The sequence below is a fragment of the Prionailurus bengalensis genome, chromosome B2 (assembly GCF_016509475.1).
Source record: "Prionailurus bengalensis isolate Pbe53 chromosome B2, Fcat_Pben_1.1_paternal_pri, whole genome shotgun sequence".
Classification (NCBI taxonomy): domain Eukaryota; kingdom Metazoa; phylum Chordata; class Mammalia; order Carnivora; family Felidae; genus Prionailurus; species Prionailurus bengalensis.
Window position 1 is genome coordinate 128327848 of NC_057349.1, and position 24945 is coordinate 128352792.

Here is a 24945-nt window from a genome sequence, read left to right on the forward strand (position 1 = left end):
GTACTTGCTTGTCCTTCTTGTTTGGAACACTCTCCCTTCATATAACTGCCTGGTTCTATTTTCCACTTAATTCAAGTCTCTTCCACGATGACCTCTTGTTCGAGAGGCTTTCTCTGACCACTGTGCAGAAAATAGCACCCGTCATCACAATCTCTTTTTTTTTTTTTTAATTTGAAACAGAGAGAGAGAGAGAGAGCGCGCACGGGGGAGGGGGGGAGAGGGAGAGAGGGAGAGAGAAAATTCCCAAGCAGGCTCTATGCTATCAGAGTGGAGCCCAATGTGGGGCTGGAACTCACAAACATGAGATCATGACCTGAGCTGAAATCAAGAAACAGATGCTTAACGGACTAAGCCACTTAGGTCCCCCATCACAATGTTTTGAAACAACATCACAATGTTTTGAAACCTCTCCTTGCTTTTATTTCATGGAACTTATCACCACCTGTATAGCACTAATCTATTTTTCATTACATTACCATCTACCTCTCCTCCATACCAGATGGAATTTAAGCATAATGAAAGCAGAGACTTTATGTTTGTTTATTGCTGTAATGACAGCACTTAATACTTGACATGAAGTAGGCAATAAATATTTTTCTTGATGAATGAATACATGAATGAAAGGGAAATTAATAATTACATGAATAAATGTGGCTCTTATTATTGCATTCATTTATGCTTGGTCTTCTTAAATAACGCAGGATTGTTTCCCAGTTTTTGGAACTGTGAAGTTTATATATTCAGCTGGATTCTCAGAAACACTAATTCTCACCATGCTAGTGAAGGCGGGTTTTGGAGTGCTTTTAACATTTATTTATTTTTGAGACAGAGAAAGACAGAGCATGAGCAGGGGAGGGTCAGAGAGAGAGGGAGACACAGAATCCGAAACAGGCTCCAGGCTCTGAGCTGTCAGCCCAGAGCCCGACGCGGGGCTCGAACTCACGGACCGCGAGATCGTGACCTGAGCCGAAGTTGGACGCCCAACCGACTGAGCCACCCAGGCGCCCCTGGAGTGCTTTTAAAAGCAGGGTGATACAATAGCCGAAACACCTGTATGCTTGTACTTCCTGGATCCATATCTTTTTTCCTTGCATTTCTTCTGACCAGACTACACTCAAACCTCTATGTAAATGCTCCAGGCAAGTATAGCTGCACTTGGTTTGGTTGGGCAGGGGTGTAAGTGTTGACTTAGAAAAAATTGCATTTAAGCTCTGGTTGCCTAGATGCTTTTAGGCCAAATGTCTGTCTGTATAACGCTGGCATGAAGACTAAAGGAGGTGCTGCATGTAATTATCTCAATAGAGTTTCAGGTGCATAGGCAGCTCCAATGGTGGTAATTGCTTTCAATCATATTTTTATTATGAGTGGAAGACTACAGAGCTGTCAGTACATGAAAGTCACAGCAGCCTACATGAACCACCGAACTAGGAGAGTCAGACTCACAATGTATGTCATGTCAGCTTTAAAACAATAACTAATTTGTTTTGATTGTATCACAGGAAACAAGGGTTTGCAGGAAGTAAACTCTAATGAACTTGATGTTTCTCTTAGACGTTGATAGGAATGGATTATACAAAGGATAGTTTTTGAGCACTTGAACAGAATGAAGTATTACTAAGAGCCAGTAAAAGCTCACCAAGAACAAGTCCTATCCTCAAACTTACATTCAGGGTTGAAAACCGAATGTCTTGATTGGTAAGTAGATTAGGAGAATATAAAAACCATATGAATTTTCTGACGTACATAGTGACCTGCGATCACATGCGGGCTCCCGTTGAGGAAAATGTATAGGATCAGAGTAAGGCAAGACAGATAACTGGTCGAAAACGTGTGTCTTCCAACACTAATTATTAGTAAATCAGTACTACTAAGTAGCAGGCCCCTCGTGGAATCCCACAGGGCTTTGCTTGGGCCAGTGTTGTCATTTATAACTCCAATGTAGGAAATAGAATTATTAAATTTTCAGGTAACAAAACTCGGAAAATACTGCTGACAAGATTAATAAAGGAATCAAATTTCAAATTGTTTTCTACAAACTGATACACTGGTTTGAATGCAACAAACTAACATGTGCTGTGACCCCGCACATGGGTTCAGATTATTGCCTTAGGGCAGGATGGGCTGTCTGACCTGGAACAGCTCATGTGAAAAGACATGGGGCCAACAGTGAGGAGAGGCCATGGGGGGAAGTACAGCACTGGAAGTCAGTCAGACATTGGTGTGGCCTCAGCTTTCTCTTGTTTGCTGTGTGATCCTGGGTAAGTTGCTCAACCACTTTGAACTTTAATTTCCTATCTTTAAATAGGAATAATAATCATTTGCCAAGCATTTGAATTTGTAGAGGCATCGTATTTTTGTGGGATTAACTTTTTGCTTTCTTTTTTCCCTTTATTTATTTCCCCTTCTGCTTCTTCCTGCACAAGCTTCTAGTTGCTGTATGTTCACAACTTCTGGAAATAATAGGGCAGAAAGAAGAAGAAGAAGAAGAAGAAGAAGAGGAAGAGGAGGAAGAGGAGGAAGAAGAAGAAGGCGGCATTTAGGATCCCTGGTGGACTGGTTTTACAGACCCTAAAGCAGAACACCAAGAGAACTGACAGGATTGGAGGGATGAATGAAATGTTGAGACACAGCAGAGAAAGACAAGCTATCTCCCTTCTCAGGATAGAAAGGGAAGTAAGAGAGATTGTGGGCGTGTTAGAGTGCTGAGCCCTTTCTTTCCTGCCTGCCGCCTCTCTGATCTCTATGAGATCCCAGACAGGGGCCAAGGGTCCAGAATGGGAAGGGCCCATCAGGCCCATCAGGAAGTCAAGAAAAAGCCACAAACCTGGAGGGGCCTCACTGACAAGATTGATAACCTTTGCAGACTGATGACCAAGCACCGGGCAGGTTGATATCTGCTGACATAAATAAATCAAGGACCATATTTTTTTCTACTCTCCCTGCTGAAGAAATCAACTAGCCTGTTGAAATGGAAGGAATCGAACTGGTTAAAGCAGCATGAGAGATTAAAACAGAAATTGGACTGAAGAATTACTTATAAATTAAGATATATGTCTTGAACAACTAGATTTGTAGTCTAAAATTTATACACTCCCTGCCATGTAGTAGATCAACATAATAATAGGTACTCCTATTCCTACTATAATTATGTTATGTTGTTGCTCAAGTGGTCAACATTAACTTTTATTTAGACAAGAGTACTATCCAGTTCAGGAAAGGTAAGGATCTCACTGTTATCAAGGGCAACACGTAGAATCCACTTTGAGTACATTGTCAAGAGGGCTGATACTGGCCCCTGTTTTGATAGCAAAGGGTGAATCACATGTGTAGTGAGGAGTCAGGCACTGAATGGTTAAAATAGCCATGGTTGCGGAAACTGAATAAGGAAAAGCTGAGTGGAGAGAGATGATAGCTGTCTTCAGATATTTGAAAGGCTTTTTGTGGAAGATAGAATGTCCTTGTTCTGAATGGAAGCTGATGGCATGAATGTTTGATTCAATCAACAGAAAGAGGAAGTTTCTCATAGCGAAGTGTTCATCAATGCTAAGGATTCAAACAGATGTTCAATATTCATTTTGTCTGGAATGTTGTCAGAGGATTCCTGTGTGCAAAGGAATGTGGTCCTGGCACTTTCAGTTTTAGGATGATATATGAGGCAGGCAGAGGCAACCGATATTACCAAATTCCAGGAAATACGCGGGGTGCTCTGTATTGTTAGCTCACTGCCTGACGACCCCATGAGTTAAACATTGTAAGTATTATTACAAATCAGGTTTATAGTTTACATAGTAAACTACCACACTTCATAGTGCTGATAAATTACAGGAACAAGTTTTGAACCCAGGTTGTTTCATTAAAAGATCATGTACTTTCCTCTTCACACTCTATTTCCCTAACATGCTCTTTTAAAGAAAAAGAACAAATCCTTAGTTTGAGGACAGAATTACCAAAATACACAGATTTTACTAATGTACTGATTAATGACAGGCACTGTCTCCAGAAATATTTTACCTATGATTCATGTAAACATATAGAAATAACAAAAGATACATTTATGAACGTTGTAACGTATAATAGCACACGTAAATACACATGGCTTTTAGACATTAGGTACATTTGTTTCAGTTACTATGATGGTTAATTTTTTTTAAGTTTATTAATTTATTTTTAGAGAGAGAGAGGGGAGAGAGCATGAGCCAGGAAAGGGCAGAGAAAGAGGGAGAGAGATATAATCCCACTTGAACTCACAAACCATGAGATCACGACCTGAGCCGAAATCAAGAGTTGGCTACTTAACTGATTGAGCCACCCAGGCACCCCTATGGTGGTTAATTTTATATGTCCACTTGACTGGGCCATAGAATCCGGATATTTGGTCAAATGTTACTCTGGATGTTTATGTGAAAATGTCTTTTCGATGAGGTTAACAGATCAGTAGACATTGAGTAAAGCACATTCCTTGCCATAATATAGGTGGGCCTAATCCAATCAGTGGAAGGTGTCAACAGAACAAAGACTAACCTCCTGCAAACAAGAAGGCACTCTGCCAGCACGCTGCCTTTGGACTTCGATGGCAACTCTTCCTGTGAGTGTCCAGTATGCTAGCCTACCCTGAAGATTTTGGACTTGTACCTCCATAATCATGTGGGCCAATTCTTTAAACCTCTCTTTATATGTGTATATACATCCTGTTTGTTCTGTTTGTCTAAATCACCCTAATACAGTTATGTCTATTTCCTTGTCTGCCCTTGTGTTTCCAGCTTTAAAATTCTGAGTGGAACAACCAGATGTATGAGTTTGGGAGCAGCTCACGCCTCATCGAGCCTTCAGATGAGACCACAACCGTAGCCAGTCTTGGGAGACACAGTGGGCAAAGCTGCCCTCAGATTCCTAAATCTGGGGACTGTGAAATAGTAAATGTCATTGCTCAAAAGAAAATTCTATGAGTAGAACGTAAATGTCCTCAGGACATTCTGGCGTTAATACAGACCGATTTGAATTGTGCAGTCCTCACATCTCTGGGTCTCATTTCCCTTTCTGTCACAAGGGAGCGCTGGACAGAGGAACTTCGGTTTTCCTTAAGTGCTAAATTCAACATCTCTATTAATTATACTGTTTATTCATCAAAATAAACATTGATAAAAGTCATAAGAAGAACACACCCTGGATTTTCAGGCCTCTGCATTTGATGGCAGCATTCCAGCTTCCTTTCTGCCAGGAGCTGTCTGTGCTCAAGTCCTGCTCTGCTGCTGCTGCTGCTTCTTTTTTTTTTTTTTTTTTTTTTTCCACCCCAACAGTTTTCTATCACCAGCCAATCAATGTTATATAAATTTTTTTGGCACCTCTTTGTGTGGCCTGTGCATGCATACGTGTGCATGCTCACAGTTCAAGTCGGGCTGAACTCTGGATGTGTATGTTGCCCTATCACCGGGAAGATTTGCCTCCAGCATTTCACAGATTAACTCCCGCAGTTCACAAGGGGAAGGGAGCTACTTTCCAAGTGTGAGTCCTTTTTTTTTCCCTCTTCTCATCTCCAAGGAGGTGTGTCCGGATCTTTTTGCCAGTCGGCTACTTTGTAGGAGCACTGGAATCCAGGCAGTGGACTTTCCCCAGGGAGCAACCGGATTTGCTTTGCAAATCGATTCTGCTGAATGAAATGTCATGGGAACACGTTACCAGCCCCCCTGTTAATATCTCTTCAATTTTCCTATCTCTAAGTCCCAGAGGAGCAGTTCTGGTAGGTGGGTCTCAGCCAAAACTGTGCACCAGTCTGCCACTCGTTCTAAGTTTTGCTTTCTCGGGATCTCTATGCACCCACTTTCAGCCCCCCGAGTCTGTTCCTGCCTCCTATCACACAGTACCCACTCCCCTTTCAAATACTTCTTTCCAGAAGGGATGTGAACAGTTCAAATTAAGGGCAATGGCAAAGAGTTTATTATCACTCTATGGGTTATGGAGAGGCATTTAATGAGGAAGACTAAATTCTAAGCCCAAAGGATGAATCTCTGTTTGTGGCACTGAAGGCGGCAGCAGATCAGGGGCAGAAGGCGGTGGGTGTATTTGTCGTGGGTGCGGTGGTGGCCACTGCGACTGCCGCCTTCTCGGCCTCTTCTTAAGTCCGGTCTTCATCCTCCCTGGAGAAGGGTGTGGTGGGAGAGCATCCCCTTTCCCCCGCAGAGACCAGGGGATGCGGCGCCGGTATGGGGCGGCCGAGGTCTTTCGGAAGACAGACGGACTCCCCCTTCACTCCGATTATTAGAAAGAAAAAGAACAGAAGAACGAAGCAAGAAAGACTAGAGGAGAGAGGTGAAAGAAAGGAAAGGCAGAGACCAGGGAAGAAAAGGACAGAGAAGAACAAGGAAAGGGGAGAGAAGGAAGCCGGCGGCCCCAGAGCTTGGCGCAGGGACCCGCTGGGCTGGGGACACGGAATCCCAGCAGGCGGGCAGATGCCCACATCGCCGCCGCCGGCATTCCGAGCTTCTCTTTTCTTTTTCTTTTTTTTTTTTTTTTTTGCGCAGAGTCTCCCGAATTCAGGGCTCGAGGCTTTCTGCTGACCTCGGGTCTGCCCCGTCCCCTCCCCCGCCTGGGAGCAGAGCCCGGCCCGACGCCAATCGCCCACCCCGGCCCGGCCCCCGCAACTTGCGCCAGGCTGCCCGTCGGGGGAGCGCCTCTCCCGCCCCGCAGCCGGACTTCTCCCTCTCCGCCCCGGGGCAGGCGATCCTGGGTGGGGCGGCCGCGCTTTGGGGACGGCCCCCGCCGCGGAGCGTCGAGACTGGGGCCGCCCCAGGGCCCGGCCAGACGCCGCGCGCCGCCTGGGCAGCCGCACCTGAGCCCCCCGCCCCCCCACAGCTCGGGCCGAGCGGACTGGCGCGGGGAGCAGCCCGGGCCCGCGGGCGGGGGTTGGGGGGGTGGGGGACGAGAGCCCCGGCGCGGTGACCACGTGCCGCCTCCCGCGGGCGGGGGCGAGGACCTGCCGGGTCGGACCCCTCCACCCGCGCGCGGCCCAGATCAGCCCGAGCACCCAGCACCGGCTCAGGGGCAGCCCCGCCTGCCCTCACCTTCTCGCCCTAACTTTTCTTAAACTTGTCTGGAAGGAGGAACCTGCCGCCCTGTCCGCCCCCTAGCCGCCGCGATCCGCACTTGAACTCCGCAGCGCCGGCCTTCCACCTTGCGCCGCCCCGGGCGCGGGCGTGGAGTGGCTGCCGGGAAACCCCGATGAACTCTCCAGAAAGTGCGTGAAGGAGGGTCGGGCAGCCGCGCGCGGCTCGGCGGGGGGCGCGCGGGGTCTCCATCGGGGAGCTCGCAGCAGCAGAGCCGGGGAAGGACTGTGGACCATGACCGTGCGGCCCCTGCGGACCTTAATGCCAACATGTAAGTCTCACCTTTCAGCTGAGAATTCCTTCACACCTTTACCTGTATCTACCTCCTCCCCCCCCACCCCCCACCCCCACCTCAACTAAATGATTTTGCAAGGACTTCAACTGCATTGACAGAATAAACCGGTTTGTCTTCAGTTTGACCCCCGAGGCACCGAGGAGCGAGCAGGTATTGCCAGGCGGAGCTGTGACTTGCGTGTGCGGCTTCCTTTTTTTTTTTTTTTTTTTTTTTTTTTTTTTCCAGCGAGAGGTAAACCTCACATTTGGGCGGTGTAAAGCGTAATAAAAAAGGGCAGGGCTTCAAGAATGGGGAAAACGTGTTTTCGAGTCAAATTAAACAAGGAGTAACCGGCGTCGCTCCTCCATCCAGGGGCCTTGCCCTGCCAAGAAAGAGCGCTCCTGGATCAACACCTGGGGGCTTGGAAGGTACTGGTTATACCGGGAAAATGTTGACTTTACACATTGTCACCCTTGACTGTAGAAGTTATTCTTGGATCTTTGGGTTATATGAATGGTTTAAAAAAAAAAACGCGCAGAAAAGTTTCTTGGTTGTCTTGTGTAGATTAAAAAGTAATGAAGGACTATGTCATTTTACGGGATGGGATGTGGGAGGCTTCTTGTCTGGAATTAGAAGCGGGGGACATAGGGTTATGAAGGGTCAGAGAAACCTAAAAGGTTTTAATTTTACGCAATTACCATCGAAGTTCTGAGGTTTCTCCAAGCGACCCCGCGAAAGGGCCGCTGAGCGCAGCCTGGGCCTTCCAGAATGGAAAAAAAGGAAGATAGTTCTAAAAAGGCCCTGTTTTTGTGTCTTACTGAGAAGCTGCCTTTTCTTGTAATATGTAATTTTCCCTCTGATGTTTTATTTAATCTTGGGCAGATACGCTGACATTTTACTCCCTTCCACTAACAGCCAAGAGTGTCTAGAAGTTGATATTCATCCTCCCTCCTCCAGCTACCGGATCCTTATGTGTTTCCATCATAATTTCCTCTTTCAGCTTAATACCTGGGTAGAGACTTGCGCCTCAGGCCCTGTCTTTCCCTTCCTTGCAACTTCTACCCAGCATTTTTAAAACAGGAAGTGTAGTACCCACAAGCCTAGCCCTCTGCCCCTGTGTTCCTGGTGGTTAGCAGTAGAATTAGAAAAGAACTACTTATTTTTATTAAAAGTGCGTGTGCAGTAAATCCACACCTGTGAATTTTAGGGTTTCATTTATGCCAGTGGATTCAGCGAGGTACAACATGAAATAATTTATTTTGAGATGCAGCCAACAGGCTCACAGGAGACTTGTTCTCACATACAGGCGACACATTTTGAATGAATGTGAATTTGTGTTAAACTTCAGTTTTTCCTAAAAATATAGGAAGGCTTTTAACAGCAGATATTTGTCTAGCTTCCTTCAGCTTTCCTAGGTAATTTAGATCTTATGGGAAATGAAATAAACGTATGAATACCAATTTTTTAAATATAACATGAAACTGATCCACAGGTATTGTAAAAATTTCTCCATGAAATTAAGTTATTTACTCCACTTGAATTCCACATGTTTAGAAACTCTTATGTCATAGAGAGTCAAAATATGAACATTTGATCACATAAAATATAGTTTAATACCCTGATTTGAGTTTCTTTATGGAGCTATTCTGTCTGAAAGTTTTTCTATGTCTTGCCAGATCAAAATGGTTTCTTTTTTCCATTTTGCTGTTTATAAATCATATGGAATGGTTTAAGATGATCTGATTCTTTTTAGATATTAGTATGTCAGAATATATGGAAGTAATACCAACCTTTCCAAAGTAAACGTTCTTACTGTCTTGTTGAAAAATGCTAAAATGGGGAACACAAACGATATTATCTTTTAAATTTTTATTTTAATGGGTTCAAGCACACAAACTAAGGTATTTTCTGCCTATTCTGTGGGGGGAGAATGTTAATATATTCTTACATTCAAGTTATGAAGTTATAGATTTCATAAATATATTTGGAGTTGTACTGACTACATATTTTTCATATCCTAAGAAATTTAGTAGATTTAGCAAGACTTGTGTTAACTGATCTCAGGCTGCATGAAACTCCTGTTCCATTTATGGCTTATATAAATTACATGACACTGTGCTTTTCCAATGTGAATGGTGAATGAGGCTATTGTCTCTTGGCTTATGGGAAATATTAGAAGCTTGTAGTTTTACTGCCTAACTGGACACGTCACTCTGATTTCTGGAAATAATGATTTGAAAGAGAATCAGTTTATACATTAAAAATAAACTGACAACTACTTCCTTAAACTTGACCATTTTTCTAACTGCCCATCTCTTCCAGAGTTTATATTTCTGATGGGATGATTAAAAGTTTCTAGAGACTATTTAGACTTTAGACTAAATAGAATAAGGCTTTGTTCAATGTGTGTGGCATGCTTGGGCAAAAACCTGTATGTTTCCATTTCATTTCTGGTGGGATAGCATTATTGCATTATCTATATTGCATGGCATTAAGATGCACACTTAGTGCCTGGGGTGACAGCATGTAAAGGACATTTCAGTGGTAACTAAAACACCAATAAAACTTGAGCCTGGTTACCTGAGTATCATCTCACTTTCCTTTAGAAGCATCACTCAGGATGCAATTATTTGGAATGCCTAGGGCATTCAAGATTACTGTATTTAAAATATTTATAGTGAATATGACAAAAGCTTAGCATATTTAGTATAGCATTTGTAAAAAGAAACCACAAATTAGGAAGAAAAATATTCCTATTGTGATTGACAACTACAAAAACAATTTGAACATGCCAGTCCAAATAAAGGAAACCCAAATGAGATGCTACCTCTACCAAACTGGCGATGACTAAGGCACTCATACTGATGGGAGTGTCATGAGATAAACATGGATACACTTCAGTGTAAATGTGTGTGGGTGTGTTTACATTTATTTGGAAATGATTTTAAACTGGGATGCCTGGGTGGCTCAGTGGGTTAAGCTTACAACTCTTGATTTCCACTCAGGTCGTGGTCTCACGGTTCTTGTGTTCGAGCCCAGCATCAGGCTCTCTGCTGACAGCGCGGAGCCTGCTTGGGATTCTCTCTGTCTCGCTCTCGCTCTGCCCCTCCCCCACTCGGGCATGTACATTTGCTCCCTCTTTCCCTCTCTCTCTCGAAGTAAATAAATCAACATTTAAAAAAATAAAGCATTTTAAACCTTCATAAAAGTTGCAAGAAGAATACGAAGAGCGCATGTATATTCTTTAATGTGGAATCACTTAGTGTAAATGTTTATCCCATTTGTTTTATTGTCCATCCTCTCCTCTTCCCTCCACCCTCCCCTCTCTGTACATGCACCACAATATTTTGCCTGAATCATCTGAAAGTAAGTTATATATGCCCGGGCTTCAGGGTTTACTTTTTTAATTGAACATTTTATTGAGATAGTTGTCGATTTACAGGCAGCTGGATGAAATGGTAGAGATCCTATGTACCTTTTACCCAGTTTCTCCCAGTGGTAACATTTTGCAAAACTGTAATACAGTATCACAACCAGGAGATTGATACGCTATCCTTTTTTCACACGGAGTGTATGTGTGTTTCTCAGGGTTGCCTTTTAATTTCACCCGGGGTACAAGCCATGGTGCAGTGGATGCTTCTGCTCACATAAGAGTCAAGATTTGTGCAGATTTGAAGAATAAACCTTTCTACCTTTTTGAAATGGGGGTGAGCCAAACTTAATAAAAGAACTTGAGTGATAGAATAGCACTTTTTCTTTTTGTTCATTGCTTGAGATCAGGAACATGATCTTTAACCAAAAGGAGAAATACAATTCTGCTTAGACTTGAATGAACCAAATTCTATTCTTTTCATTCTAGAAGAATTAAGGTACTCTCTTTGCCACTCCTCGCGGTCCTTTGTGAAAAGATTTGACATAGAAATACGGTTGGGATCTGAGGAATAATCTGTAATTCTGACTATTGCTAGTAATGATAGAATTAGTGCCGTGTCAATTTCTCCACTGATTTTAAATTTTCTTCATCAATTTCTCCTTAAGTTGGACTTTTAAGGAGTGAAAAGGTGGAAGACGTTCGGTTTTCTAGACTACAGATTATTTCAGTGATGCGTTTGGATTGAGTCACGTTCATAAGGGGTCATTCTGACATTAACAACAATTCAATAACAGGGTTAGGTTCTAAAGTTCCTGAAATAGGACTCAAACATATTGTATGTTGTGGCCTGTGCCGATTGAAAAGTGGAGCAAGTTTGCAATGGACGTGTCTTGGTTCTCAGGGACAGGTGAATTGGAAGCCAGGTGGCATCGGGATGTGTTAGCTCTCACACCACTGATTATGTGATCTTGGGCAAGTTGTTTAGTATTGTACTTTCTTTTTTCTTGCCTGTGAAATGATAGGTTTCATTGCTTGGATTTAAATTTCATGCTTAGATGGTTTTCAAGTGACAGAAGTCTATGTAGGACTCTACTTAAAAATGTTCTTGGTCTCTTCAACAGAACTTTGAGGCTACGACTCGAGTAATACAAGATTGTATTATATTTTTTTGTAGCTCCTATTTAGAACCTTAGTAACCCTGATCTGGATTTTCCGTTCTTGTGAGAAAGTTATTTAAATCTCAGGGATGTGTCTTTGCTAAGCGATCCCCTGAGAAGACACATAGTGCTTTCCTTCCTCTGTTCTATTCTTAATTTGTTTGTTTCTGTTCTTCAGTAAACAGTCAAGTGGATGAAAGTTGACCAGTCATGAGGTTTAACTTTGGTTACGAGTGCTTGCCTTGTGCTGGGTTCCTTTTCAATATGAAGTGATGGAGTCTTGGGAACCAGAATGCATGAAGCCCTTGGTCATTATTTGCAGCTATTGTCTGAAAGGATACAGCTTCAGGATTGACTACGGAATCCCTAAATAAGAACCTGTTATAGCAGGTTACTGCTATGCAACCATTTTCCTGCTTCATGGCTCTCTTGCTAACCAGTCCTTTTGTGGGCCCTTACGGTGGCTTGCTGCCCCATTCACTGACTTGTCTCTTTTGATGGAGGCGAGTCAATGAAAGGTTTCATACCACTGTTTTAAGCCAAGATAATATGGATGTTCCTGTCTAAATTATTGGTAGGTGCAATTTTGAGTTTAAAGACGAGACCACTGTAGAGTTAATTGTAGTTTCTATAATACTTGGTGTTTGGTAGCCACTTGAAAACATTGATAGCTATCATGTACAAAGTAGTTATTCTTTTTGGATGTTAATGCTTCACTGCTTAATTTAAAATAATTTTTTTAATGTTTATTTATTTTTGAGAGAGAGAGAGAGAGAGAGAGAGAGCGAGTGAGCACCAGCCAGGGAGGGGCAGAGAGAGTGGGAGACACAGAATCTGTAGCAGGCTCCAGGCTCTGAGCTGTCAGCACAGAGCCCGGTGTGGGGCTTGAATTCACGAATCATGAGATCATGACCTGAGCCAAAGTCGGACACCTAAGCAACTAAGCCATCCAGGCTCCCCTTCGTTGCTTAATTTTAAGGGAAAGAAGGCCATTGGGCACCTTATTTTCATTTTAAATTGTTTCCTTTTGTAACACAGCAGATGTCATAAAACGAAAGCATTTCCTTGAAGTCTACATTTTGGGAGATTATAGGAGAGGTTGATATAAAAATCCTCTGGGGTAAGACGGGCATGTGACTGGTGATGCTGAAGGTTGAAGCTGAAATTGCTTTATTTTTTGATTAATGAATTTGAATTATCTGAATATTTCCCCACCTTCATTGGGAAACCGCCTATTCTATAACGATTGCTTTTTTCCAATCTCTGCTGAAAACCTGCACTTTGACTGTTACTGTCCTACTGCCTTACTGGATGCTGAATGTCCTGATGGTTGCTTTCTTCCATTGCAGGATGATTCACTCAGATCAAATGTGGAACTGTCGTTGGAAATGGAAGTCAAGTTCTCTTCCATTCTTCATTGCTCTGTGTCTTGTGTATGTTCCTCTTTCAGGTGAGTAAGACCCTTTCTCTTTCAAACCCTGAATTTAAGAGTGGTCACATTGCTTTTAGTTTCAGTGTGCTATTCATTTATTATCTTTTTCTGTTTCCATTTCGGTCCTTACAGGCTTTTACTGCCCGTGGCCTCTCTGACTTCTGTACGAATAGTATGACTTTGATCATTGTTCTGTTTTCTAATGAGTGTATTTCTTTAATCTTTGCTGCATTTCTTTTAGCTGTATTTATTTGTGTAGCCCATATTGAATGATGAGATAGCTACATATCTGACATTAAAAATGTGCTAGCTGTTTCTTCAACCATTGAATAAATATACAATATTCAATTCTTTCTCTTTTCAAGTTTTCATAGAATCATTTATGGAAAGTAAAGACTTTACTGTTTTTATTTATCCTGATTTTCTTACCATGTTGCAGCATGAGATAGGAATTTGAAATTAAGTTTTTAGATCGTGAGGTTTATTTAGCTAGCCTAAAAGGATATGAAAAAGTTAGTTTTAATTACAGTATTTTTGGAATAAAAATATCAAATCTGTGTAATTACAGTTTTTTTCTGAACTTTGAAATAAGGTCCTTTTAGTTATGGTTGCAAGCTACATTTTCTATCATCAGCTAATTGTATGAATGAGCCAATCAGAACCTGAGGAATGGGAGTGATGTTTAAAAGTTAACTGTTTCTTCATTATCTGGTTTTGTTCCTGAGCAAACTGCATTTCTCTTAGGTCCATTTTCTTTTACTCTTTTTTTCTGTAATTGCTGTATTCATTCAGTCTACCATACTTGTTTTTAGAGGAAAATTGTTACTCATATAGTGTTATGTATTACATGTGCTTAATCAAGATTTTATACATTCCATATTTATGTTATATATCTATACATTATAAACAATACGTTTAATGAATCATGAAAATAGATTACTCTAAAATTGTTTATTCACAGGTTAAGAAATTCAACTTATATTTAATATATAAATATTTCTTTGCAAGCCATCAAGTATTTTAAGAGTTTCAGCTACTCGGAAAATTCCTGGCACGTGGTTTAATGGCCTCAAAACAAAACAGATTCTTTGAAGTTTCTTTTTTTGTGTGTGTATTTGTTTCAATTCCATGATAAAGCCACTCTTTCTTTGTTTTACTTTCATTGCCAAAAGAGGAAAAAAAAAACTTGTGAGGAGAACTGAAAATTAAATATACATTGGATTTCTTTGGTTACAGTGTTGAGCTTTTTCTTAGCTTTCAAAAGTGACTCACCAGGAACCCATCACATGATGTGAAGTAAGTTATGAGATTAAAATTAGTTGAAGTCTAGTTACTTTCATTTGTGTTAGGTCATGGCATTTGTCAATTTTCAAGGCTCCTTCAAACCTTAAATTGAGACTTTTATTTTCATGTCAGTGTTTTAATTGATATATCCACATTCATCATTTTAATCACTGGAATAAATGAAATGAAACACATGTTCTCAGACTAATTAAAAGGAGTCAGCTGACTGGGGCTTGGATGAGGCAAGGGAAGCACCTAGGTTGCAGAATTGAAGGAGGCACTCGTTATCAGGGTCTTGGGAAACAAAAGTCCTTACGTTTGTTTTTAAGTTACCGTCTCACACAAATCTTTTTTAAAACTTCCTTTCATTACTCCACACTTTATGTGTATCACGTAAGGCTTTGTGACAGACAATATCTGTGTTTACTCATGAAGCCAGAACACTTTCTACCTATTTATCTGGAACCATGACTCACTCACAGTGCCACCACTTTACCCGTGAGGATCTGATACCACAAAAAATACGTTAGGGATTATTATTGGCATTTTAATATAAAATGTTGGCCTTACAACTCAATGTAAGTTTCCCTAAAATAATGCATATCAAAACTTTAGATGTATGTAATATTCAGAGTCCTATCTTTAAGTCCTAGGGTAACTCTGAATAACCTGTATTTTTGAAGACCGTGTGGTGCGTACCTGTGATGTTGCATCACAGTGTATGCACCCTCTGACTCTTTCACTTCTCTGCGTGACCCCTATGTGATCTTTTGGAGTCCAGTGGCTTTTAATGACATCTTGATGCCAAATCCAGTTTGTCAGCCCTGGCCCCTTTCTTGACCCTGGAGTCACCTCTATGGTTGCTTATATATATCTAAAATGGGTCTCAAACTTCACGTGTGCAAACAAGACTCTTGATTGCTACCTCCTGTCCCCAAATCTACTTCGCTTTCAAGCTGTATAATCCATACCACTACATCCTGCTGTTCTCCTCTTCACCTTACTATTTTCTAGTCCTATTGGCCCACCTGCTTCTTGACCATGCCTTCCTAGGACCCTCCTCTTCCTAAGCTGCACACACCTGGTTCTATTTTTTTTTTTTTTTGACACTCAGATCTTAATCATTACCACCTCAGATAAGCCCTCCTGTCCCCGAATTCAAAGATGCCCCTTTTCACTCTCTTACCATGTTACCCTTCAGTGATAATCTTTATAGATTTTGGTTGCTCCCTTGAGTGTTAATGTTTTGGTAATTTGGCTATGACAGCTAGAGTAAAGGGTTGGCAGAAAACCTCTTTTGATTGTTAAGATTGACACCTAGGTGAGAAGATTAAAAATTAGAATACCGTAGTTTAATTTGGATAACATCCTTAGTTCAATTCATATCATAGAATTGCAAGAAGTCTTCTGCTAGGTACGTTAATGTCTGTAGTTTCACGGGGCATTTACCAAGCAAGTAGTATAAAGTTTTATGCCCTTCAGTATTTAAAAAAGCAAGGTCTCTTGACAAGTGATGAATATAACTTTCAATAGGAACTACAACCAAATTACGGCTGAATATTGAAACTAGTCCCACAGAAGCATAAATTAAAACAATAAGACACGATTTTTTAATACACTAGCTCTATACTATTTAGAAATGTTGATAATATCCACATCCAGTATTATCGCCTTTGTTGGGGAGAGGGCACATGCTAACATGGTTGGCTCTGTCCTTTGGGAGAGTTAAGTAGGCAACATTGTTTAAAAATTAAGAATTTGTATTTTCTTTATTATATCACTCCCCCGGGTGTAGGTATCTATCTGACAGAAATTTTAAAAACAAACATAATATGTAGAGAAATATATACCAGTATGTTAACTGTAACATTGTAATAGCAAACATTGTTCTTCAACAGGGGAATGATTTTGTAAATTATTTTACATTAATACTATGAAATACTGTGCAGTCATTCCAAACAATGTGGTCAAACTGTGTATATTGGCTTTGAAAGATGTCAGTGATAATGTTAAGAAACAAACTGCCAAACAGTATCCCAGGTTTGTAATAGGTTGTATTACAAAACTGAAATGTGTTATGTATGTGTACGTTTGTATCAGACTGTATAAAAATCATAGTAAAACATAGACGCATGTACACGTCAGGCTTTACAATGGGTCACCCTCAAGAGCATAGGTTGGAGCGAGAAGGGAGAAGGCAATGGAACTTTATACAGCTCAGAATTATTTGCCTTGTTACAATGAACGTTACTTTAATAACTTGGAAAAACAAACAGAAGAAAATCTGATAATTTTTTTTTTTTAAAGTCACATTAAAAATGGCCAGAGAGGCTGTGGATGTACACAAATGTTACAATTTTCTGTTAGACACGTAACCGTTACTCTGGCTCTTCCCTTACTTGATAGGCATCTCTTAAAGGTATTTCAAATAATAACCTCTTTTTATGTAGCATGACACTCCATGACTCTGAAGATGAATGATGGCATCTCAGGCAGACTAAAGGTTACCGCTTCAGAAACAGCCGAGAGCCAATGAATTCCTAAGCAACCAGGGGCCTGTTTCCATACAGATAGCCTTAGTCATGAGCGCTGAGGGAGGGGCCTCCCTTCTCTCCTGAAAAATCGATGATATCAGCAGATTATTTCAAAGCTCAGTGATAGATCAACAACTAAAAGGGGGAATGTTTTTGAAAGTTCAGTCTGGCCTGAATTGTGTACTTTCTAGCCCAGAGCGCAGCGCAGTTCTAGAAGGCAGGTAGGTAATTGGGTAAAAGCAATCTTGTGCTGTTTGTTGATTTTTCTCATGATCAAAGGAGAAGCAATTATTCTATAACATCAATTACATTGATGTCTGTATTTATGTGTTAGGCATATTACTTTATACTATTTTTGTATTTGGTCAAAGAGGCTTTCAAATGCATAGAAAAATAATCCTTTTATAAATCTGCCATGTGTTTTTGGCCATTTTATTATTAATGTGTCTGAAAGATAAAGAATAAGGTTCTGATTGTGCAAACCATTATTTTTTTTAAATTACAGCATAGTTGGGGCACCTGGGTGGCTCAGTTGGTTAAGCGTCCGACTTCCGCTCAGGTCACCATCTCACGGTCCGTGAGTTCGAGCCCCACGTCGGGCTCTGTGCTGACCGCTCAGAGCCTGGAGCCTGTTTCGGATTCTGTGTCTCCCTTTCTCTCTGCCCCTCCCCCGTTCATGCTCTGTCTCTCTCTGTCTCAAAAATAAATAAATGTTAAAAAAAATTAAAAAAAAATAAATTACAGCATAGTTAATATACACCGTTCTGTTAGCTTCAGGCATACAATGTAGTGATTCAACAATCCCATACATCACCCAGTGTTCATCATGACAAGTACACTCCTTATTCCCCATCACCTATTTCACCCATCTCCCAACCCACCTCCCCTCTGGCGACCATCAGTTTGTTCTCAGTAGTTAAGAGTCTGTTTCTTGGCTTGCCTCTCCCTTTGTCTCCTTCCCTTTGCTCATTTGTTTTGTTTCTTAAATTCCACATATGACTAAAGTCGTGAGGGATTTGTTTTTCTCTGACTGACTTATTTCACTTAGTATAATATATTCTAGCTCCATCCACATCATTGTGAATAGCGAGATTACATTCTTTTTGATGGCTGGATAAGACTCCGTTGGATGCATATACATCCCACATCTTGTGATATACATAGCATGTATCATACCGTACCAAATATACATATCACATCTTATTTATCCATTCGTCTATCAATGGACACTTGGGCTGCTTCTATAATTTGGCCTTTGTAAATAATGCTGTGAATCACTCATCGTCAGGGAAATGCAAATCAAGACTACAATGAGGTATCACCTATCACCTGTCAGAATGGCTGAAATCAAAAACACAGAAACAACAAGCGTTGGTGAGGATGTGTGGAAAAAGGAACCTTCTTGCACTGTTGGTGGGAATGCAAACTGGTGCAGCCACTCTGGAAACAGTATGAAGGTTCCTCAAAAAGTTAAAAATAGAACTACCCTACGATCCAGCAAACTGTTTCATCAAATGAAAAAAAAAAAAAAAAAAAGAATAATGATCAAGTGACTAACAGAAAATTACACTATCTAGTAATAAAGTTTTTCAGTTAGAGTCAAAATGCTCCAAATTACAGTTCCTAGGTAGCCTTCAGCTGAAAGGCTGTTTTCTTATTCTGCACTTGAGATTGGAGGAGCCAATGTGATCGAATAAACAAACCCCCAAGTTTGTACACAGAAGTTTCCTCAACGCATCTTCCAGATAATTTCCCATGTGTACCCTTGAGGAGATGATCTGAATTTGATGTAGGAAACTATGAAATCCTACTTTGGGGTCATAAAGCCAATCACATAGATGTGGAAAGAGGATGACTAGTCACCACGGTGACAATTTTATGTGACTGGGCAGCGTGATGGGGCCACTGATGAAATGGGCCCCACTTAGACGGCATCAGGAAAAGAGGGTAGTCCGCTGAGTCCTGCTGCTCCCTGGCCAGGTCACACCGTCTCTGGGCATGGTTGCCGTCCTTTAGACAGAATCCGTAAGCAGGAGCAAGAGCAGGCAGGGCCGCTTGGTGATGAGCCTTGAGCGGTCAGAGGAGTGTTTCGGGGCATCTCTGTCTCCCCTGTGCCGTGAGAAGCCTGTGTGGGGGTGGGCTGCCCCTGGAGACTGGAGTCCTTTGTCGGATACCACATTGTTGCTTTTGTGTAACAATTTGTTTTGTGTTTTAAAGAGTAAAACTCCTGCGGAAAAACAGAAATCAGAGAAATGTCACATTTACTTTGGAATCCTGAAGTCAGTCAGAGTAAGGTAGTGGTCTTCAGATATTTGAAGCGTGGTCCTTTGGAAGTGATAACGGACTTTATCTTATCTCCCAGCAAAGATAAGATGGTTGAGGTGGTCCTCCAAGTACCAAAGGACTCTCCTAGCGATTGGTTGCCAAGAACTAAAACCAGCTATCCTTCACATTCCTCATCTCTGGAAATCAGGACACAAAGAAGGAATCTTAATACTGAAGAAGAATTGATACTAAAAATCTTGAAGGGCCCCTTGGTCTACCGCTTAACTATAGAGAGTGTGTGTGTGTGTGTGTCTAGTTTTTTTGAGGCACATATAGTCTTAATTGTTTTACGTCAAAAGTTTCTTCTGTGTGTGTTTCCTTTCAGTTTAGCAGGGAATTTTTACATGGAACTGGAGATTAGGCAGGAAACACCCTCTGACAGGAGAAGCCTGTGGGAACTCTAGACTTTGGCAGGTACAAAATTTTCCTCAACTTTCAAATTAATAATTCTTTAAGGAGTTTTCATTTTATTTTCAGCAAGTGGAACATGTGCTCTTTGACCCCCTACTCACTCCGACTGCAATGTCATAGGATTCTGTAAGGAAGGAATGTGGAAAAGAACAAAATGGAAAAGAACCAAAGAGGGGGGGAGAACTTATTCCAAATTTAAGAAGTAAATATATCTTGCAGGGTGGGGCAGCAAAGGAGGGAAGTATAGAGGTTAGATGAGAAAACAGATTAATTCCACAATGAGCATGAAGTCACAATATTATAAACATCCTTTGTCTTCCGCTGAACTAAGACAGTTAAACACCTGAAAGGAGAATAAGGTCTTTTGCCAGCACACAGGTAGGGCTATCACCAGTTCAGATAAACCTTTCTAACTATTAAAAAACAAAACAAAAACAAAACAAACAAAAAAACCCCAACTCTCTGAGAGGAGTGAATTAGTCCAGTGGGGGCTACAATAACTATCCTATTTCTATGGTTAAGACTAATTATCTTGTGTTTTTTTTTTTTTTTTCAAAAAAATCTTTTAAATTATGTATAGCCAAGTAATCTCTCTTTTTCGATGAGCTCATTTCTTGGGAAAATAGGGTGAATTATGATGCATTTCACGTGAAAATATCTTAGTTTGCAGTCATTCTTAAATCAGCTTCCTCTTGTGGTTTAGAAATGGTACACTTTTTAAAAAAAATTTACAAAATTCTTTTCAATACAACTCTTATGTAAGAGTCAAAAAAGTTGTTTCTCACGCAGTCTGCTTTGAGCTTGTGCTGCTAGTTTAGATAAAGAACTGTTCACACTAGAGCTCAGATGATAGATTGTGTCTGCTCAATTAAAAATCAGGTTCTCTTTTTCTTCTCTGTAATTATAAAATTACCCGAGTAACTATTATTAGTCTGGGCAAAGCTACAGGAATCAACTACTTTTTGTACTTTTTGCAAATCTCTAAACAAAGAGATCTTTTTAGAAGATTTCTTTACCTGGTCAAAACTTGAAAGAATATTGTCAGAGTGAAATTACAGATCTGAAAAAAGAAAACATTCTGAATGGTAATAGTAATCACTGCTTTTAAACACATTCACAGTTTTCTTTCTTTCTTTCTTTCTTTCTTTCTTTCTTTCTTTCTTTCTTTCTTTCTCTCTCTCTCTCCCTCCCTCCCTCCCTCCCTCTTTCTTTCTTTCTTTCTTTCTTTTTCTTTCTTTCTTTCTTTCTTTCTTTCTTTCTTTCTTTCTTTCTTTCTTTCTTTCTTTCTTTCTTTCTTTCTTTATTTTCCTGAGGTATGTACAATGAATACTGGCCTGTATTGACAGGTTACCAGTCTTGCTGCATTACTGGCTTTATCAAACAGAATTGTAAGGCACATGATGAGAGTTTTCTGGTCCTGCTGATTTTGGTGGCCTCAGTGATTGTGCTATAGGGGGGAAGAGTGAGACTTTTAAAGATATTTTGCCTTGGCGTTAGGTATTTTACAGAGAATGAGCTCCAAGTATGCTCACTAAGGGCGTTGTGGACTGTGGCCCCCACCCGTCCTGAATGCTCTTAATCACCCTGTGTCTTAATCACTCATCTCCTGGCTGGTCAATATTAGCTTTTTACTTGGACTGCTCATCACATCTCTTTTTAGAAGGGGAACCTGAAAATTCTGTTACTTGGAGGGAGCTCATGACCACAGCATTTCTATTCCAATACTGATGTCTCAATAAACAATGCAGTTTGTGGCTTTTCTCCTGGAGCCTTTGCTAATTTGACATCAGACATTTTCCTTCCAGTTCCCCCTTGACGCTTTTGCTGGTGTTTGGTTAGGATTCTCATGACTCACCATTTGACCTGCTTACATATCTCTCACACACATATTAGAGAGGTCTGCACCTTTTAGTCAGGATGTCAGAAGAAAGTCCTCTCTGAATTTTCAACCATTTCTTACATTTAAGGCGCTGTCTGTTTATACTTATAATGCTATGATTGTGTGGCCCCAGAAGAAGTCTTCAGTAAATGTGTAGTGAATGAATCAAACTGCTTTCCAAGCTGCCCATCTGTGATGGGATTTCCCTTAGCAGGGAGAGTCTAGCTGATTTAAGAGTTAGACCTTCTTAATCAGAGCCTTTCCCCTCCCGCTAATATTATTAAAATATGTTAAACATTTGTGAGAGCATTATAGTATTTAAATACCAGACAGAGAACACAGAGTTAATATTGCTTCTCCTAAGTGCTTTTAAAAACTAAGGGATATATTATGGTAATATTTGAGTGGTGTGTGTGTGTGTGTGTGTGTGTGTGTGTGAGATATATTAGAGAAAAATCATGGTCCTTGATGTCAAGGGGTTTTTGACGTTGTTGATGAGGAGACTGACGTGAGACAAATAGGAAGTACTATGATATATGGTCTAATAGAGTTGCAGAGGTGATATCAAGGGATAGCAGAGAAGATCTCAGAAAAGTTTTCATGGAGGGAGCGATGTTAAAACTGTGTCTTCCGGGGTGCCTGGGTGGCTCAGTCGGTTAAGCGGCCGACTTCGGCTCAGGTCACGATCTCGCGGTCCGTGAGTTCGAGCCCTGCGTCGGGCTGTGTGCTGACAGCTCAGAGCCTGGAGCCTGTTTTAGATTCTGTGTCTCCCTCTCTCTGACCCTCCCCTGTTCATGCTCTGTCTCTCCCTGTCTCAAAAATAAATAAAACGTTAAAAAAATTTTTATTTGTAAATAAAAAAAAAAACCTGTGTCTTCTAGCAGGGGTGATGAACAAAATATTTACAAAGTGGTGTGGCTTCCTACTGACCATTTGAAGACATTTCCCTGCAATCAGATTGTGTGGCTGGCTGTAAAAACTGAGGCAGTCATGGGAGTGGTTTGTACCCATAGGGTATCCCCTCTGGTGGTAACAGAGAGCAGGAAGATGCAAAATGAGGTTGGCAATAGAGATGGGCAGTGTAGGGGGGAGAAAGGGCCAAGGCAAACCCACGGATACATTGAAAATGATTTTCTGGAAGGATAAATACTTCTTTTACTAGAATAAAGGGTCTCTGCAGAAGAGAGTAAGGAGTGAAGCTAGGTGATGGGAGGCCAGATTGTGAGGGATGTCCATGGGGTCTGCGCTGACAAAGCTGAGGGACGACTGCCAGCCCAGGAGGGGAGAGAGACTTGTCACCACAAGCTCAGATCAGGAGGATATGTGCCATCAGAAATGCCCGCGGAGGGAACAGAGGTGAAGAGCTTCCCCGGGATTGTAGTTAGGTAACTCAGGAGCAGACTGTTTTTTGGGTTTTTTTTTTGTTTTTTTTTTGAATCCATAGTTTATGCTTTTTCTCTATCATACCATTTCGCTTCAGAAATGGCAGCCTCACTTTTCTCACTGATGTGAACAGCATTGATATGCATATCAAAAAGCTGAAGATAGAAGTTTATAGAATTCCAGCCACCCTTGGTGTTTTTCTTGGTCAAACCCATACTTGTGACCAAGAGTTGCTGAATCTGCATTAGAAATGTGGCCTTCCCTTTAGAGTTACTGCCCCCAAGGTGCTCATCTCCACCGGGTGTGTTGAATGGGCTCCTAAGTCATCTCCCTGCATCGTGTGTGTGTGTGTGTGTGTGTGTGTGTGTGTGTGTGTGTGTGTGTGTGAGAAACTACGACTGGAATCTTGCCGCTGCCCTGCTTAAGTTCCTTGAAGATTCTTGTCCCCTACAGGCTACAGTGCACAGTCCTTAATTTAGGTAATTTCATGGCTCCCTAGCCTCTTATGCCCTATCCAGTGTCTGCCAAATAGTAGAGCCTCAATTAAATGTTGAATGAGTGCTGAAGGTAAGGAATTTGTATACTTTTGCTAAGCAAAATTAGGATTTAGCCACGGATATTCAGTTATTGAAGAGAAGAAGTTTGTGTGTGGCATAGATGCTGTGTTGAGTTTAAAACTAGTGAGTCCACCCTCCTATCTTTGTGGAAAACCAGCTATTTGAGAGAGGAAATTTCATAAAACTTTACAAGAATTACGTGTGCCAAAAGAAGAAGGTGGTCACTGTAAATGTGTACAATAACCAGAATAGTTTATTTTCACTTGCTTCAAGGACTGAGTTTCTGGTGGAAATACATTGTTTTAGCTCTTTTGTAAAAAACAGATACCAGTCTTTTTAAAAAGTGTCTGCTTTTGTTGAAAATGCAAAGAAGGTGATTATTGTCTTAGAATTATTTAAAAAAAATTTTTTTTAACGTTTATTCATTTGCGAGAGACAGAGAGAGAGCATGAGCAGGGGAGGGGCAGAGAGAGAGGGAGACACAGAACCCAAAGCAGGCTCCAGGCTCTGAGCCGGCAGCCCAGAGCCTGACATGGGGCTCGAACTCATGGACCACGAGATTGTGACCTGAGCCAAAGTCGGACACTCAACCGACTGAGCCACCCAGGTGCCTCTCCCCCGTTTTTTTAAAGAAGGCTCTGAGCCCAGTACAGAGCCCAACGTGGGGCTTGAACCCACAAAGTGCGAGACCCTGACCCGAGCCCAAGTCTGACGCTCAACTGACTGAAACATTCAGGCGCCCGGGTCTTAAGATTCTTTCAGCTAGTCTCTTCCTTCCTCTTGGTCCGTCTTTTCCACAGCTGTCCCCACTATTACCTGTAGCTTAAAATTTGATCTTGCTTTATGCCTTCCAGCTTAGTTCGCAAACATATTCAGTCTTGTCTTTTCAAGACAATTTTCCACCTCCCCTCAACCCTTCTGTTCTTTTAGGCTGTCGTTTTCATTTGTTACTTCCTTCACTTCGGAATGTCTTGAAGGAATACTCTACATTTGGATTTATTACCTCCACACCCTTACAAAATAGATGATTCTGTTTTAGAGATGCATTGACAGGTATCGATTTGAGGGGGGTGTGTGTGTGTAAATAATTGTGTTGTTTTTCTAAAGCCCTAAAGGTCTCCTGAGTTTTCTGCTGTTTTCTGAAGGTTTTTTATTTTTAAGAAATTTTTGAAGTAGGTGGAACATATTTGCTATGATGATGTTTGTTATTAAGGGAAGAAGAAAACACTTTCTTCA

The 24945-nt window shown here is 41.2% G+C and overlaps 1 protein-coding gene across 5 annotated transcripts in view; it reads left to right on the forward strand.

The window, feature by feature from the left end:
* The first annotated feature begins 6967 nt into the window (after positions 1–6967).
* Positions 6968–24945, forward strand: part of ADGRG6 (adhesion G protein-coupled receptor G6) — a 139331-nt gene continuing 121353 nt past the window's right edge. For 2 of the 5 annotated variants that reach the window (XM_043592479.1, XM_043592483.1), the window contains exons 1-2: positions 6969–7371; positions 13254–13354. In XM_043592479.1, the coding sequence (XP_043448414.1) occupies positions 7370–7371; positions 13254–13354 (103 nt within the window). In that variant the 5' untranslated portion in view covers positions 6969–7369. Of the gene's footprint in view, positions 7372–7687; positions 7803–13253; positions 13355–24945 lie in introns of those variants that run through there. The other 3 variants (XM_043592481.1, XM_043592482.1, XM_043592480.1) reach the window with 3 other exon arrangements.